This window comes from Balaenoptera physalus, assembly GCF_965194825.1.
Source record: "Balaenoptera physalus genome assembly, chromosome: 1".
In the NCBI taxonomy this organism is placed as follows: domain Eukaryota; kingdom Metazoa; phylum Chordata; class Mammalia; order Artiodactyla; family Balaenopteridae; genus Balaenoptera; species Balaenoptera physalus.
Window position 1 is genome coordinate 196124490 of NC_138882.1, and position 18064 is coordinate 196142553.

Here is an 18064-nt window from a genome sequence, read left to right on the forward strand (position 1 = left end):
CACTTCCCTGACAAAGCAGGGGGCGAGGGGCTCCTTCCGGAAGAGGCTGCTCTGGAGCGGTCTCCCTCACCCACAGGTGGCGCAGAGGGAGGGACACATACCTGTCTCAGTTATGCTCGGAATGTGGCTCCCCGGGCGGAGGACTGGGGAGGAGCTTCCTGGGGGCTGGAGGCTGGGGAAGGGGCCCAGAGCCAGGAAGACCCAGCAGGCCCTGGGGGAGAAACTGAGGAAGGCAGTCCCAGTAGAGCTGGGGCCCAGGTGGAGATGAGCTGGGGGCATCCAGGGAGGTGGGCCTGGCAGGATGTGCCCCTGACCTTGGCGGCTGTGGGCCTTTTGCGGGCCGGGGAGAGGTGTGATAGAGACAGGGGTCTTGGGTGGTCTCGGGGCGACCTCCACAAATCAGCGGCTGCCCAGCCTTCACTCTGGGCCCTGTGGGGCAGGGGCAGCTGTGGGCTCCCAGGAACAGAAGAGGGTCAGAATCAGACAGGGAGGGGTCATCTTGGTTCAAGCCCTGCCCATCCCTAACCCTAACCCCTCACTAGGGTGAGGCCTTGGCTCCCTGGAGAGCCTGGAGTGGGGTTTGAGGTCCTTACCTCCTACAGAATGGAAGGCGGGCCCTCCTCCCAGCCTTCTGGGGAGGTGGGGAGAGGACTGTCTCTTCCCGAAGCCTGGCCCCAGCTCCAGGGGGCCTTTTTCCTCAGGCCTTCGGGAGGCTCAAGGGGGAGGCACCCCCATCTAACTGGGGTCCCTGGGATGCACCCACCCTGCCCGCAGTCCCTGCCCCTCAAGGTGCCCCGGTTTGCTTCCAAAGAAGGGATCCGTGTCATGGGCTCAGAACTTCCAGGGCTCCCTGGCTCCTTACAGCGGACCCCAAGCTTCTCACTCTGGGCCCCTCGCCTCCCTGGGGGCTTCCCCTCCACCCTGGCTCTACAACAAGGCTCCAAGCTACAGTCAAGGCTACTTGCTTTCCTTTCCTCTCCATGAACATCCTTCCCCAAGACGCTCCTCCTGGCAGGCCCACCCCGGAAGAGTCTGGTGGCCTCGGCCCCTGCTGGGCGCTCACCCCGTTGCTACACACTGGCCTGTGGGTCCCAGCACCACCCTCCCCCCACCGGCCCAACGGGAGCTGGGGGCCTAGCCTGGTCCCTATCCTGGGCAGCCAGCATACAGTAGGTGAAGTCTCGCTGGGAGCTCTCCCTGTGGGCCCTCCTCTCCAGGTGTCCCTCTGCCCAGCCTGATGTATCCGGAACCAGGGCCTGGCCTGGGTAGAGCAGGATCTGGCAAGGTGGCAAATCTTGTTCTGCCCGGGGTGGCCCTCCTGCCACATGCCCTCTGACCCCACAGAAGGCCGGTTACTGAGTCGCGGACCCTCAGGCTGGACCCGCGCAGCTGCAGAGTTGGTGACGCGCCTTCTTGATCTTGCAGAAACGGGACTCTCTGCGCCCTGACCCCTCTCCTTAGCCCCCAACTCCTCTTTCAAAACTGGGCATCACACCCCACAGCCTGCCCCGTCCCCATGCCACCCTCCCATCTCTTCCCTAGACCACAAGCTTCCAGAGCAGGGCCAGGGTCTCCAGTCCTCACTTGGTGGGAGGGCCATGCTGGGACCTCCTCAGCTAAGCTGGTGCTGCAAGGGACCAGGGACACAGCCCCGCTGGCCTCTCTGTATGACGTTGCAGGCCGGGACCCTGGACACAGCCCCAGGAGCAACGCACTACAGGCTGAGCAGGGTGCTACAGGGCTCCCCACTTCAGGCCCTGCCCCTCCCCCTGCACAGTCCACCCCAGGCCGGATGAGTCCACCACCCAGGACCCCGCAAAAGCCAAGCCAGCATCACAGCAGTAAGTTGGGTAGAAGATGGAACTTCCCTGCTGGCCAACAGAGCAAATCAGAGGGACAGGGTCACCTTCCCAGGACAGGAAGTCAAGGACCCTTCCCACTGCCCTGGGAGGAAGCGTTCTCTCCTCTCTCCGCCCTCTCCCGTACATCCCTTCCCAGGCAGCCATGAGGGGACAGACAGGATGTGAGGGCGACGGGCAGTTCCCACGTTCTCCCTGCTACATTCCTCAGCCAAGGATCTCAGCCCCCAGCTGGGATTCTCCTGGGTTGAGGTGGGTGGGTGAGCCCTGGTCGTGAGTCCCGCTCACCTCTCAGAGGCTGGGCTGGGGGAGGGATGCTCTTGGGCCATTCAGAATGGACACGTGGGGAGAGCAGACAAGGAAAGGTTCTGTACCTCTGTGAGGGGATCCCACACCCACTCAAACTCCTGGAAGCAGCCCACTCCACATAACTGCCCCTCCCAGAAATGACAGGCCTCTTGGAACACATGGCGGGGCAGCCCCACCTCCAGCACAACCCTTAAGCCCCACCCCAACGGGTTTGCTCAACATCTGGGCCCTGTCTAAACAGATGTTTGGGCTTCTGCAGAACACAAACAACAGATGTTCATTCACCTGGTCCCAGCCTCCCTCCTAGATCAGGGAACTCCAGGAAGGGGCATGCAGAACTACGGAGGGGGAGGGGAAGGAAGAAAAAGGAGGCCTGTCCCTTTGCAGGTCTGGGACTCGCTTGGCTCCAAGACAAAAAATGGTGGCATCCCCAGGGCCAGGGTGGGGAGCGCTGCTAATATCAGAGATTGGAGCTGAGATGGCTGGGAAGCCAGGGAGCGGGGACTCAGAAAAGGAGGTTGGACCGCAAGATGCCAAGTGCTCTAGCCTACAGCAAACTCTCTTCTGCCCCCCAAGGCACCTCCTCTGCTCTGCCCTTCACGCACCTTCCACGCAGTGCTCTACCTCCTCCAGGTTCCGCAGGGTGATGCGCATGAGGCTGGAGTTGAGCATGAGCTCATTCTTGTGGGCCGGCCACAGGTACGGCGGGGCGGGGTTCACAAAGAAGATCCTGGTGTCCCCAGTGGACACCTGGTTGTCACAGATGAGGGGGTCTCCGAAGCCGCCAATCACCACCTTGTTGCCTCCGTCCAGCAGGCTCTCCTGGGCCACCACATCTTTGCCCTTCAAGTACCGCCAGACCCGAACCTGGGGTGGACATGGGGGGTGCGCAGGTGTCAGTGATCCTCTTCCCACTGGGGAGGGGTGGCCGCAGAGGCCAGAGGCAAACACCAGACTGGCGCCTGGGCTTTTTCCTCTCTTCCCACCTCACTTGCTCAGGCCAGGTGTCCAGAGTAGATAGACCCAAACCCTGGGCAGATGTGTAGAGATCTTTGGGTCAGCCCCCCCGGGAGGAAGCTGCAGGGAAGCACACACACGATGGATGCCACTGCCCACCCATGTGTGTCACACACTAGGACACCTGGCCTGCAAACACACCCCTTTCCTCAAGAAGCAGCCCCCCGACCCCCAGGTCTAAGTGACCCCAGCCACCCCAATTCCAATAATGTCCATCTCGGCTCAGGCTGGATACGGGAAGGGGACCCAGCCGGCCTGGGGTGCCTGCCTTCCATGCCCCACTCTCCCTATCGACCCACCCACTGCTTGGCCCACCCCTGGGCAGAGCCAGGAGCAGCTGAGGTAGATGATGAAGTTTCAGGGTGATGAGCTCTGAGCTCAGGGCTCTGGGCCAGCTTGGCTCCGTGCAGCCCTGTGGGTGGGCGAAGACACCATGCCCCCCAGCAGGTGAAACGCCCTCCTCCTGCAAGGCTCCTACAGTGAGTGCGGTCAAGGCAGCCTGTGAACCTCAAAATCAAGCCTGGGCAGCACAGGGTAGCCCCGCCCTCCCCACTCTGCTCTTGGGGCCCTGAGGGTACCTGCTCTGACAAACCAGGCCCTGGGACGCCCACGGCCTGCTGGGGGTCGGGGGAGGAGGGTCGCAGGGGCTGCAGTCAGAACAGGCGGCCCTAAAGGAAAAGGTCCATGGGGACACGTGCCCATGCATGCTGCGCCTGGGAAGACACCCCTTTCCTCAGGAGCTCTGGGGGGCCACGACTTCCAGAATGGGGAATGAAAGACAATGGTGGCCCGGCCACCTGCCTGCCCCTGCTGGGAGCCTCGGGTCTGAGAAATCTGCAGGGACTCCCTCCACCCTCCAGTGGCCCAGGGGAGGTGGGGGAGCCTTGGCCAACTCTCCCCCCCCCCACCCCTAGACACACAGTAGGCTCTAGAAGGATGACAACTAGCAGGGGAGGGCTGGGTGGCTTTCATCGCCTCCCCCCACCCCAGCCACACCCAGGAGCAGCGGGGAGGAAGTCGGGAAAATCCTGCAGGGACTTGGCAAAGTGCCCTGGCGGTGGTGGAGGGGAGGGGGCCCGGCGGGGGATCCCAGCTGTAGCCCGCACAGGCCAGGCTGAAAGAAGCTGCCACCCCTCCCCATCTCCAAGGAAGAGGAATGATCCGATTTCTGGTCGGGGAGGTGGTTTTAGGGGCCAGAGCGGGGCAGGGCCCTGGGTCCCTTGAGCCCTCCCTAGGAACAGATTGTGGGAAAAAACCCACCAGACCTATCCCAGGGGGCTCCCAGATCCAACTGAAGGGGAGGCCAGGCAAGTCCCCCCCTCCGCGTGGCCGGGGGAGATCCAAGTCTCTCAGGAGCAGGATGGGGCACCTGCCCTGCACCCCGACACTTGAGGCTCAGCAACGGCCCCGCCCACTTCTCTGCTCCGGCCCCCACACCCATCACTGCAGCATGCCCCACCAGGAGCCCTGGGGTTGGGAGATAAGATGTGCACCCCTCCACTCACTCCTGACCACCCCTTCTCGCCTCTGGGGGGAGGGGGGCGACAGCACTGACCACAGGCCAAAACCCCACCTCCACCCCAAGCAGAAAGCGTCACCTCCCCTCGTCCCTGTTCCTTTTCTTTGGCCGGTGGGTAGGGGGTGCGGTAGCCTAACATTCTCCCTGGGGGGAGGCGCACTTGTTTCCAGTAAGGGAGTGGGCTTGGGTTGAAGGGGCAGACACGATCAGGTCTCCGGGGCCTGGGCACCGCGAGGCGGGATGGCAGCGGCACCGCAAGAACTTTCCCTCCAGCGCTCGCGAGTTTTCCCAGACCCGGCGCCCCACGCGGGGGTCGGCGGTCGCCAAGGGAGCGGGAGCGGGCGCTGCGGAGCGTCTGGGGCTCGTTCCCACGGCCCGGGGCGGGGGTCTCAGCGGGGCGGCCGGCGTCGCGATGGGAAGACCTCCGGGCTAGGGGGCCGGGATCGCGGGGGAGAGGCCCCCAACCCAGGCTTCCAGGACGGTCCGAAGGGGGCTCAGGGTCCCGGGGGTCCCGCGGGGGCCCACCTTGCACGAGTACGTGTGCTGCACCGGGTCCACGTTGAGGATCTCCTCCACGGTGCCGGTGAGCACCACGTTCGCCTCCTCCTCCCGCCTCTCCAGCGCGCGTTCGGGGCACGTCCCGTCGGCGCCGGGCAGGGCGCGCGCGGCCACCACCAGGAGCAGCAGCAGTGGCTGCAGGGGAGCCCGGCCGGACGGCCGCAGGCTGGCCATGGCGCGGGCGGAGGACGGCGGAAGGCGGCCGGAGCAAGCTCACGGGCCGGGCCGCGCCAGGGACTGGACTGGACAGGACGGGACGCAGCTCCTGGGAGGCGGCGGGAGCGCGGGCGGCGCGGGGGCGGACCGGGGGCGGGACCCGGGGCAGCACCACCCCCTTCCCGCCCCCCTCCGCCCCCCCCCCCCCGCCCCGGCCCGCCCGGCGCCCTGCGACCCGCGGCGGCCGCGAACAAAGCGCCGGGACGGCGGCGCCGGGCGGAGGCCTGGCTGGGGGAGGGAGAGGGCCAGTCTGGGCCGGGCCCATGTGGGTGGTGGGCCCGGCCCGGCCGAGGGGCGGGGGCGGGGCGGGATCGAGGGTGGTCTCCCTGCTGCGGCGACCCCCACGGACGCCCCTCCCCCGCCTGCGCGGGCGTTCCCCACCCCCGCCAGGAAATGCGGCTGAAATCGGGTTAATGCATAATCTGGAAGCGACGTGACGGGACTTCCAAGGGGCTCCAGGCTGCGCCGGGGCTGGGGCGGCGGGGGCTCCCCGGCCGCGGGGAGGGGCTGCCAGATCCGGGGCCCCGCCGCCCCTCGAGCCCTGCAGGGCTGCGCCCCACCCCCACCCCCGGCAGGAGGAACCTGACGGGGGACCCCAGCCCCTCGCTGGAACTGGGGACGGAAGCTCGGCCGGCCCGGGACCCCCGGCCTGCCGGGACCAATGCGGGCCGGGGGCTGCGGCGATTGGTCGCAACGGAGCGCAGACCCGCCCACCTCCCGGTCCCGGCTCAGCTCCGGCCCCTCTGCAGGGCTGCGGGCTCCCCCTGCTGTCCGAGCCGGCGATCGCGTCTGCGGCGGACGGCCAGCCACGCCCCCTCTCCAGCTCCCCCAAGGCGCTTCTCCAGACAGACCCGCAGGGTCCAGGGGGGTAAACCGAGATCCGGAGGGTCCAAATTAGACCCCGACCTAGCTGAAGATGGTGGGGGTGGGGAGGGAGAGGAGATCCCTCTGTCCCTCCAGGGCCGGGTCTGCCGCACATCCCTTCACCCAAGCCAGTCACAGATCTCTGAGCCGGAGGCAATGAAGGGTGAACAGCAGCAGAGGCCCCTCTGGAGGACCCTACCTCGCCTAGACCCTGGTGGGGGGATTCAAGAAAGGAGGATGGCACCGAGGGGGTGTGCTTACACTTGTTAAGTTACAGTATGACAAAGAGGTGAGGTTGGGGACCCAGGAAATGAGGTTGGAGCCAGGAGCCCTCCCACACACACACCTGCGTGTCTACACATATCTGTCACAGGCAAGCCAGGTCTGGGGGGTCCCCCAGCTCAGATACGGACTCCCACAGACCAGAAAGGGGGCTTCTGGGTCTCCGGCCAAATGCCACTGAAGAGTCTGAAGGCTGAGGACTGAGTGTCCCCAGAGTCATGGACTTTGGCCCAGAGAGGTGTACGTTCTGTGCCCGCCCCCCCCCCGCACCCGTGTCCAAGGCTGACTCAGCCTGGCTCCCGAGTGGCTCATGTGGAAAGCTGGCACAGAAAGATGCATCCAGCGTGAAAGTGGCTGTCGTTTTGCCAAATTAGGTGCCCCCTATCTGGGACAAACTCTTCCACATGGATGGGAGGAACCCCCATCCCAGGTACCCCCTCACCTACTGGCTGTGGCCCCTCCCTGAAGTGAACCTTGAAGGAGGGTGTATTTGCTGATTCAGCAGCCCGCCCTGATGGTGATGTGTGTGCCCAAGGCCCTGTCACCACTTTTCCGCAGACCAATGCAGGCTGGACAGTGTAGGCTGATGGTTCCTGGAGGGCCAAGAGGCCCCCAGCCCCCAGCTGGTGTGGGGAAGCCTCCCTCACAACTGGCCCAGGCAGGCCCTACAGACTCACCGCTTCCAGGGACACTCGCCTTGTGGCCTTTGGGACCTCGCCAGGCATTCCCCTCCCCCTGCTATCTGCTGACCCAGATGTGAGGGGTGGGGACCAGTTGTGCAGGCAGGGGCTGACCATGGCTCAATGTGAAGACAGGGATAGGCTCCAGCAGATATGCCTCTTTTTATTTCTCTAGAAGTTAATTTCCACATCTTCAGTTTCTCTGGGGGCGGGGGGAGGTCACCATTTTGATCCCACTAGGCTTGTCCCTTAACTTGGCCACCCTAGCCTGCGGATCCCCCCAGCGACCCTGGGTCCCCTCATACCACTCCCTCCTCCACCCCTCCCCCCAATCTCACCGGAAGGGTGCAGACTGGTGCTACAGAGGGTGCTACAACTGTATTCCTGGTGCTCAGTGGGGCGCCCTCCCCGCAGCCCTCCTGGCCCTGCCCCGCCCCCCCGCAGGCGCAGATTCATGAACACGGTGCACAGGGTTGTGAGGCCGTACTCCCCCAGCTGGCAATTGTCCTCCATGGGCTTCCCCTCGAAACTCAGCCAGAACTGGTCGGCTTGCACGTGCTCCTTTTGGCACACTTGCTGCTTGAGCTCGGCCACCCTCTGCGTCAGCTGGACCACGTAGGTGCTGCTGCGACCCTTGTCATTCCTCACCAGGATGCTCAGGGGGTCTTTGCAGCTCTGCACCATCAGCAGGACGGTGCTGTCGGGGCCCAGGCCCTGGCAGACCAGGGGCACCCCGTCCTGCAGCACCTTGTGAGTGTCCTGGTGGGCCAGGTGCTGCTGGAAGGCGGGCACGCCGATCTGCTGGGCGATCTGCTGCTTCAGCTCGGATGCCAGCATGGAGTCCCTCAGGGGCACCAGGATCTCCTGGCCCCCTAGCATCTTCACCTTCAGGTTCCTACCCTGTGGGCATCACACAGGCTCAGAGACCCTGGCACCAGTTCTGGGACCACTGCACGCGTGACATTGGCAGTGGGGCACGCTGTTAGACCCCGGGGATGCTGCTCCCTCCTCTCCAGCCTCCCCACCCACCAGGAGGGGGACGCCAGGTGCTGGAGAGTGCATGCGGGCATTTCTAGAAGAATAGCCACCACCCACCCATTCTAGAAGAATAGCCACCACCCTCACGTGTTGCCTCCCTTCACCTGCTAAGATGCCTCCCTGTGCTGATCCCAAGGGATCTCAGGGTTGGCCACTGGGCAGAACCCACCTCTGAGGACCCAGACCCTGCTGTCAGAAGGAGCCCTGTCCTTCCCCCCACGCTTAAGAACCTGGGGGTTCTGAGCAGCTCTGCCTGCCTTGCACATGCAGGTGTTCCGCCCCTGGGAGATGCCACCAGGGGAAGGGGTACGAGCCCACCTGCCCCACGTGTCAAACCCGCCTCACCATGGCTGTGGGCTCTGGCGCCAGGTCCTCCGCAAGCACTGGTTGGCTGCCTCTTGGCTCTCAGCTCTTCTCCAGCCCTGGCAGCTCAGCCCTTTTAAAGCCTGAGCAACCACGTCAGAGGGCGGTGTCGGGGAGCCAGCCACACAGTAGCCGAATTCAGCTTCAGTTTCGGTTTCCTTTTCCCAAGGCGGGCCCTGGAGTGAACAGCAGAAACAAAACAGAATGACAATGACAAGAAAGTGAGGTAGGTGTGGGCTGGGGCTTTCCACCTGGCCGGCGGGGCCTGGGGACTGTGACAGCATCCCCGCCTCCAGGGGTGTGTGTTCAGAAACCCCCTGCATGTCCAACACCTCGGGTCCTTTGCAAGACACACACACATCATAACATGAGCTAACAATTGGAAACTTTCACTTTCCATTTACCAATCTGCAAAATTAGTAAACTCGGAAATCATTGCCAGCGTTAATTCAGAAATAACATAAAATAGTGACAATCTAAACTGCCCAGAGATAACCACCATTTGTTTATGACAATATTTGTTCAGATTGCTTTTTAATTAATTAATCAATCAATTAATTAATGGCTGCTTCGGTCTTCGTTGCTGTGCACGGGCTTTCTCTAGTTGCAGTGAGTGGGGGCTACTCTTTGTTGTGGTGCGTAGGCTTCTCATTGCAGTGGCTTCTCTTGTTGTGGACCACGGGCTCTAGGCGTGCGGGCTTCAGTAGTTCCGGCATGCAGGCTCAGTAGTTGTGGCACACGGGCTTAGTTGCTCCTCAGCACGTGGGATCTTCCTGGACCAGGGGTTGAACCCGCGTCCCCTGCATTGGCGGGTGGATTCTTAACCACTGTGCCACCACGGAAGTCCCTGTTCCGATTGTTTTAATGAAAGAGATGTATCTTATTTTCTACGAAAATGAACTCCTGGACACTATTGACAAAGTGAAAAAAACTATATACAAAATGGTAGAAAATATTTGCAAATCACATGTCCGATAAGGGTCTAGTATCCATAATATATAAGGAACTTTTACAACTCAACAACAAAAAGATAAACAACTCAACTAAAAGTTGGGCAAAAGACTTAAACAGACATTTTAAAATAGAATATATATATAAATGGCCAACAACCACATGAAAAGATGCTCAACATCATTGGTCACTAGAGAAATGCAAATCAAAACCACAGTGAGATACTATGTCACACCTGTTAGCACAACTATAATAATAATAATTAAAAAGGGAATAATAACAAGTGTTGGTGAAGATGTAGAAAAAATGGAACCCTCATACATTGCTGATGGGAATGTGAAATGGTGCAGTCACTGTGGAAAACAGTCTAGTTATTCCTCAAAAGGTTAAACAGAATTTTCACGTGACCCAGCAATTCCACTCCTAGGGATATGCCCGAGAGAACTGAAAACAGGTGTTCAGAGAAATGCTTGCACACAAATGTTAACAGTAGCTCTATTCACAGGAGATGAATGGTAGAAACTGGGGGAGCAACCAAACCCATCAGCAGGTGGATGCATAGACAAAGTGTGGTCCATCCTTGTAATGGAATATTACTCAGCCATAAAAAGGAATGAAGCACTGACGCAGGCTACAATGTGAATGAACCTTGAAAACATGGTGCTCGGTGAAAGAAGCCAGACACAAAAGGTCACATATTTTGTGATTCTACTGATACGAAATGTCCACAAGGGACTTCCCTGGTGGTGCAGTGGTTAAGAATCCACCTGCCAATGCGGGGGACATGGGTTTGAGCCCTGTTCTGGGGAAGATCCCACATGCCAAGGGGCAGCTAAGCCCGTGCACCACAACTACTGAGCCTGCGCGCCACAACTACTGAGCCCACGTGCCTAGAGCCAGTACTCTGCAACAAGAGAAGCCACCACAATGAGGAGCCCACGCACTGCAACAAAGAGTAGCCCCCGCTCGCCGCAACTAGAGAAAAATCCTACGTGTAGCAACAACGACACAACGCAGCCAAAAAAAAGGTAAAGAAAAAAATAATTAAAAAAAAAAAAAAAAAGAAATGTCCACAATAAGCAAGTCCATAGAGACTGAAAATAGATTAGTGATTGCCAGGGGCTGGGGGGCAGGGGGCATGGGGAGTGACAGCTTCATGGAGACAAGGCCTCCTTTGGGAATGATAAAATGTTTTGGAACTAGATAGAGGTGATGGTTGTACTAAATATACTAAATGCCATTGAATTATGTACCTTAAAATGGTTAAGTTTATGTTACATGAACTTCACCTCAATAAAAAAGAAAACTGAAAAAAAAGAAACCCTCATGCTACTCTCACCATTTTGTAAACTGCTTCATTCACAAGTATATCACAAACATTTTTCCATATGAATAGATACTTTTATGCAAGTTGTTTTCATGGTTGCATATGTTGCCCATAGTTTAATGAGTCCATTATAGAATAGAGTGTAATTTAGTTAACCAATCCCATATTGTTGAATATGTAGGTTATTCCCACAAACAGCACATCACAGCCATATGTTAGCTAAAAGTAAAAATAAATACTTAGGGAATTCCCTGGAGGGCCACTGGTTAGTACTTCAGGCTTCCACTGCAGGGGGAATGGATTCAACCCCTGGTCAGAGAATTAAGATCTCACATGCTGGGCTTCCCTGGTGGCGCAGTCGTTGAGAATCTGCCTGCCAATGCAGGGGACATGGGTTCGAGCCCTGGTCTGGGAAGATCCCACGTGCCGCGGAGCAGCTGGGCCTGTGAGCCACAATTACTGAGCCTGCGTGTCTGGAGCCTGTGCTCCGCAACAAGAGAGGCCGCGACAGTGAGAGGCCCGCGCACCGCGATGAAGAGTGGCCCCCGCTTGCCGCAACTAGAGAAAGCCCTCGCACAGAAACGAAGACCCAACACAGCCATAAATAAATAAATAAACAAATACTTAAAAAAAAAAAAAAAAGAATCTCACATGCTGCATGGCACAGCAAAAATAAATAAGTAAGTAAATAAATAAATAAAATAAAAATAAATACTTAAAAATAAATACTTTTAAATACATTAAAAATCAAATAAATAAATTTTTAAATAAATAAGTAAAAGAATGGAAAAAACAAATTGTTTTGCATGTGAATTGATCATTCCACCTCCCCTCCCCCAAAATAATCTCATATGGCACCAAAGTTGTTAACATGCACAAAACAGTTTAAAAAATTGTTTCTTTATATTATTTTAAGTTTCTATCTTGACTCATTCCTTGCATAAATAATATTAGTATTATAAAAAGAAAACCAGAAACATAACAAAGAATACAGAATGTGAAAATCTCTCCATCTCCTTCAGATGACCATTATTTTGTTTTTGTTTCTGTTTTTGGCCATGCTGTGTAGCATGTGGGATCTTAGTTTCCTGACCAGGGATTGAACCCATGTCCCCTGCATTGGGAGCCAGGAGTCTTAACCACTGGACCGCCAGGGAAGTCCCCAGATGACCATTATTAAACATGGCACAAAGATACAACAATTTAAATTTTTTTAAAAAGAAATTAAAAATTAAAAAATTTTAAAAATTTAAAAAGAGAAAACAAAAACATGGCATATATGTCTCCTGATTTCTTAATACTGACATACAGTAATAGAATCTTTATTTTCTTTTAGTTACTTCATTGAATGTCACCTGCTTTTGACAAGAGGAACTAAACACAAAGGCTTTAGGCAGGCAAAGTGATAGCACCTGGAAGCACGTGTCTCCGTGTCTTGGTGGCTTTTAAATCACCACAAACTGGTGGCTTAAAACAACAGAAATTTATTCCCTCACAGTTCTACAGAGCAGAGGTCTGAAATCCAGGGTGACTAAATGACCAGGGTTGTCAGCCCTGTTAAAAATAATCTGATTTTATGTGGCTTACAGAAGACATGAATCATCTGAAATATAAGGATATGGGAAACTGAAAGTAAAAGGATGAAAATAAACCTACCAGGTAAATGTTAACTAAAAGGAAGCCCATGTGGCTACATTAACAATTTTATTAACAGATTAACAAAGAAATCTTATAGTCAAAGCATTATTAGATACAGAACGTTGTATAGCAATAAAAGGTTGAGTTCATTGGTAAAAAAAAAGATTTTAACTTCGTATGCACCTAATAACATGACCACAAAATATATAAGTTCTAGTCACAAACCTGCCTGAATATCCTATTTATGAAATTACAACAGCCACTTATAAAGGGTTCTTTGGTTAATATTTGGTTTCATTTACAAACTAACTTAAACTTCCTTAAACCTTTAAGACAGTATCTATATCATGTTTAACACACTTGCTTTTATTTTTAAGCCCTTCAATGATCTAACAGCAGCAGTAACAACAAAAAACCCTCCCAAGAAGTTTGCAGTTCTCACCACGTACACCTGTGCACCCTGGTCCAGGGCACAATCACCTCTTGCCCAGGCTACTGCGGATACATCCCAGTGGTCGTGCTTCTATTCTGCCCCCCATAATTTGTTGTTGGCCCATTAGCCGAGTGACCTACACACAACCTTCTTTCCCGTGGCTTCCCATCACCCTCGGAGTGACCAGAGGAGCTTAGGCTTCGTCTGGCCACTCTGCTGGCCCTCTCATCTCCTCTCCTGCCCGCCTCCCCCGACCAAGTGCTTGGCTTCAACACTGGCCTCCTTGCCATGGCAAAGAGCTTCTGCAAAAATCCAGGCCGAAGGTGGTGGTGGCTTGCAGCCGGTGGTGAGAGAGCAAGAGGTCAGAAGTGGGTGTTTGGATACATCAGGGAGACAGAGCTGCTGTAGGACCTGATGGGGCAGCATTGGGAGTGGACTCCAAGGGTCAAGGATGATGGCAGAATGTTGGTCTGAGAACTCTCAGAGGGTCAGATGCAGAGGAGGCTGGAGCCTCAGTCAGGCTCCCTCACCAGGCAGAGACCTCTCCAGCTGTCTGGACAGAAAAGTTAGTGTGAAGACTTGTTCCCCAAGTACCAGAAGACTGAAAGGCACGAGGAGAAGCTGGGGCCCTGCTGAGTCACGGCGGGCGGGAGACAGGACCTGAGAGAAAGGGCTGGGGATGTGGAGGGAGGAGGCAGGACCAGCCACGCTGTTAGAACAGCAGCCGAAGGGCGCTGGACCTTCCGCCTCAGGCTGCAGCCCCGACCTGGGCCCCCCTGTGGGCGGGGCTTCCGGTGGGTGGGGCCTCCAGGGTGGGTGGGAAACTGAGAGCTGCAGTCAACAGCCAGCACCTGGGATCCGGAGCTTAGTTATTGACGTTACCCCAGGACACGCCATGGAGGCGAGGAAGTCCAGAAGGTTGGAGGATCATCGATCATCCGTGTGGATATTGAAATCACCAAGAACTGTGACAGGAGTGTCTGGAGAAAGTGACAGGGAACCAGGAGTAAACCCTTCAGGAAGGGCGGGGTCGACCCCACGGTTGCGGTCGACTGTAGTCTGTGTGGTCTGTTAAGCAAGGGGTGGTCTGTTAGTAAGGTGAGGTTTCAAAGCTGGGGCTTTTTTGGTGAAGAAGAAACCGGTCTGGACGCGCCAAGCAGGAAGGACAGGGAAGCCCACCTCTCCCCAGGAGCGGTGGCCCAAGGAGAGTGGAGAGAAAAGCAGCGTCCACGGGAGCCCACAGGGAGGCAGCGTGCCAGGCAGATAGGGGTTGGAAGGAGATTCTGTCACCACCCAGAAGCTAGGGGACATGGCTCCCCAAACGTGGAGCGGTGTCAACGCCCAATTCAGGAGAAAGATGTTGACAGTGCCCAGATCACGGGGAAGGTACCGTCACGCGTCAGGTGTTGGGAGGACGCTCCCACCACCTGGCATCAGGCGGCCGAGGGAAGGTATGTCGGTCTCACGACCTGCAAGGGTGGAAGACGCCCCCTCCGTCGCAGGGGTGGGGACTGCCCTTGAACCTCAAGCCTCACTGTCGGCACCCTGGCGCTCCCGGCCTCTGCCTGGGTCCTGGGTATCTGCTTCCCTCATCTCTAGCCTGAAGGCTGCATTCCTCCAGCCCTGGCCTCTGCCACTTTATCATCCCAGCGACCAACTCCCATGCTGCGGGAGAGGACCTGCAACGGGTCTAGCCTGGTTACTTGGCAACTCTGGTCCTGGCTGCCTGAGTCCACAGGCCGCTGCCTCTTGGCAGAAGAGGAGGGAACAGGAGGGTAGGTAGGGGGTGCCGGAGAGGGTGGTCTATGATGTCTCTGATGTTCTGGGGCTCATATGCCTGTGGAATGCTGAGGGGCAGAGTGGGAATGCAGGTGCCACCCCCATGCTGGAGGTTGGGAGGGACGTGTTCACAGATCGCACGTGGCAGACCCCCAAGGGACACTGTCTGAATGATGTTGTGTGGAACGCTGTCATGGTAGCCAGAGGACCATCCCCCCCCCAACCCAAGGCTGGAGCCCAGTGTCTGGCCTGGAAAATACACCTGTCTTTCCACACAGACTCCCCCACTGACTTTCCTGCCTCAGCCCCCTGCTCCCTATACTCGGTGGCCAACAGTGGGCCCTGGAGATGTCCCTGGGACCACCAGCCAACTGGGGCTTGGCCCACTCAAGCCTGGATCTAGGAGGACAGATAGTTGGCCTTTGATGGCTTGCAAAAATCAACTCAAACTCGTCAGATGGACAGCCAGGGCTCCAAGCTCCTGTGCCTCTCTTCCTGCCAGAGAAAGGAAGGAACAAGATGGGGAGTGGGGTGGGGGTGGGGGAGTGGGGAGGGGGGAGGGCCAGATCCAGGGCTTGGGCCATCTTAGTTATTCCAGTTACTACTGTTGTGTAACAAATGACCCCCAAAGGTCACAGTAACAACTGTCGTATTCTGTGAATCAAGAATTGGAACAAAGCACCCAGGAGCAGCTGGGAAGGCGTGAGGCAGGGGCTCTGAAGTAGGCTGGGATCACCTGTCCAGCAGCTGAGATTTCTGGGCTCCTGGCTCAATACTTATACAAGGCCCCTCCATGGGGCCTCTCCTTGGGGCTTCTCCATGGGGCCAGTTTGGGCTTCCTCACAGAGGGGCAAACGGGTTCCAAGAGCGGGTTTCCCAAGACAGCAAGGTGAACGTGTGTGGCATTTTTAAGGTCCAGCCTCAGAATTCACATCTCACCCCTGCCCCTGTCTTTGCTGGTCGGTGTCATCACAAAATCTCACCAAGGTGCACCATAAGGGTATTTGGAGTGGGAGATATTGTTGTAGCCATCTTTGGAAAATGCAATATTCCACATCAATAGTCCTCAGCACTATTTCCCAACTGCAGCCCAGGACTCTCCCTCCCTGCTCAGAGCAAGGGAGCCCCTACGACCCCCAGGAGACCCGGAGGCCCTACCAGAGATCAAGCCCAGATGTAAAAGGCAGGGTAGGGGAATGGCCAGAGGTACGAGGGCCCAGAGACACGACCACACAGACGGTGTGGGTGACAATCCCAGGGAAACTCACTTTGCTCTGGGCTAGTGAAGGCTCCTTGCCGGGGCTGGGGCTGGGAGGCCAAGACACAGGCCCCTGGAGACCCTGGGTGGGGAGGAGGCGTCTCAGAGGGCAGAGGGTGCAGAGGGGCACGTGGCCGAGCTGAGTCCAGGTGGCTCCTCCCTGCCTGCATCTGCTTCCTTCCCCCGGGCAGTACCAACTGAAGCTGACTTGTGCTGGGTGTTTTCCGAATAGGAGCTCATTTATCTTCCCAACAACCCAGGGATAAATGAAAAGATAGCCCATTTTACAGGTGAGGAAACAGGTACCGGAGCGTAAGCGAACCCGTCTAACCGCTAGCAGGTAAAGAATGGTCAAACATGGCTCCTCGAGCCTCTCCTTGCGGTCTGAACCCCCTGCCTGTGTGGTCTCCTGGGGATGAGGGGCTGAGCCCACCCAGACCGCGTCCCAGCGCCCCGCCTGCCGGCCTGGGGTTCCGCCGACGCTTCCCAGCGGGGCACTCGGGGGCTTTCTCTCCTGCGTGCAGCCCGCCGGCGGGGGTGGGGGCGGGGTGGGGACTCCGCGACTCCCGCGACCTCATCCACCGCAGGGCTGGTCCCAGCCACCCCAGCGGCGCCGGGGCAGTCAGCGCTCCCAGGGCTTTCTGCGCTGGATGGGTCCCCACCGCCTGCTCCTGCCCGATGCCCGCGGCTTCCCAACGCTCCCAGCCCCGCACGCTCCTCTGGGGCTGCGCCTCTGGGGCCGGGGAGGGGAGAGGGTGGCCTGGCCTCGGGGGTGACAGCCCACAGACACACCCAGTGTAGCCGCCTCCCGCCCCACCCCGGGCGCCCCCGCAGACCGCTGAGAGGTCGGTTTCGCGCCGGGGGTGGGATGGGGGTGTTCCAGAGAGCGAGGCTAGGGCCAGACTAGGTTGGCCTCAGAAAGGAGAAAAGGCGTCTACACCGGGACCCTGGGCTGGGACCCCGGGAACTGGTGTTGGGTAAGGGGCCAGCCGGCGACCCCACCCACTGGGTAGGCCTAGCACCGAGGTGACCCTTCGGAGCTGCCAGTCGGCCCACTCCGCTGCTCCGAAAAGCCCAGCACGACTCTCCCAGGCCCCGCGCCCACCTGCCCCTGCCCCTCCTCCCTCGGGCCCTGTGGTCCCTTTCCACCCTGGGAATGCCACTTCCTCCCCGGGCCTTGCAGATCTGCCTTCTTTCCTGGAACCCACCGCAAAGAAGCCGTCCAGACCACCCAGTCGAAAGAGGGGTTTCCTCTCCCCCAGCAACCTACCCATTTCTTTCTGTCTCTGGCAACTGCGACATAATTTTGCTTGTTTGCCGTCGCCCCCCGCGTCGGATTAGAGCCCGGGAGACGCTTCCTCAGCCCCAAGGGCAGGCCGGGTCTACCGTGGGCCTCAGGAGACATCTGTGGGATGCCGACAAGACGGCCGCCAGGCCACAGTGGCCTGGAACCCTCAGTACTCAAAACACCAGACTGCCGGCGCAAGGGAATTCAGAACGAAAACATCAAACGCGAAAATAAGCTTAGCCCTCTTTTTTCCCCACAATGCCTCTTTGAAATAACAAACAAAATTTTAACAGGTGTCCCTCATTTTTTAAAAAATAAATTTATTTATTTATTTATTTTTGGCTGTGTTGGGCCTTCGTTGTTGCACACGGGCTTTCTCTAGTTGTGGTGAGCAGGGCCCACCCCTCTTTGTGGTGCACGGGTTGCTCACTGCGGTGGCTCCCCTTTTTGCAGAGCACGGGCTCCAGAGCACAGGCTCAGTAGTTGTGGCGCACGGGCTTCGCTGCTCCGTGGCATGTGGGATCCTCCCGGACCAGGGCTCGAACCCATGTCCCCTGCATTGGCAGGCGGATTCCCAACCACTGTGCCACCAGGGAAGCCCGTCCCTCATTTTTTGTGAGCCCTACTTTGCTAGTGCTTGGCTCACTGTTGGGTAATCTGGAAGAGAGTGACATCACCAGCGACC

General features: G+C 57.6%; 2 protein-coding genes across 3 annotated transcripts in view; both read right to left on the reverse strand.

Moving 5' to 3' along the window:
• The window catches only part of AGRN (agrin), a 47199-nt gene extending 41654 nt beyond the window's left edge, over positions 1-5545 (reverse strand). For both annotated transcript variants that reach the window (XM_082424972.1, XM_082424971.1), the window contains exons 1-2: positions 5230-5545; positions 2774-3035 (exon numbers count right to left, since the gene is read on the reverse strand). In XM_082424972.1, the coding sequence (XP_082281098.1) occupies positions 2774-3035; positions 5230-5436 (469 nt within the window). In that variant the 5' untranslated portion in view covers positions 5437-5545. The remainder of the gene's footprint in view (positions 1-2773; positions 3036-5229) is intronic.
• Positions 5546-7442: 1897 nt separating this feature from the next.
• On the reverse strand, positions 7443-8789 carry ISG15 (ISG15 ubiquitin like modifier). Its single transcript, XM_082464021.1, has 2 exons — positions 8688-8789; positions 7443-8204 (listed from the first exon to the last, which is right to left on the reverse strand). The coding sequence occupies exons 1-2, from the start codon at positions 8688-8690 to the stop codon at positions 7554-7556; spliced, it is 654 nt and encodes a 217-aa protein (XP_082320147.1). The 5' UTR covers positions 8691-8789; the 3' UTR covers positions 7443-7553.
• Between the last annotated feature and the right edge of the window lie 9275 nt (positions 8790-18064).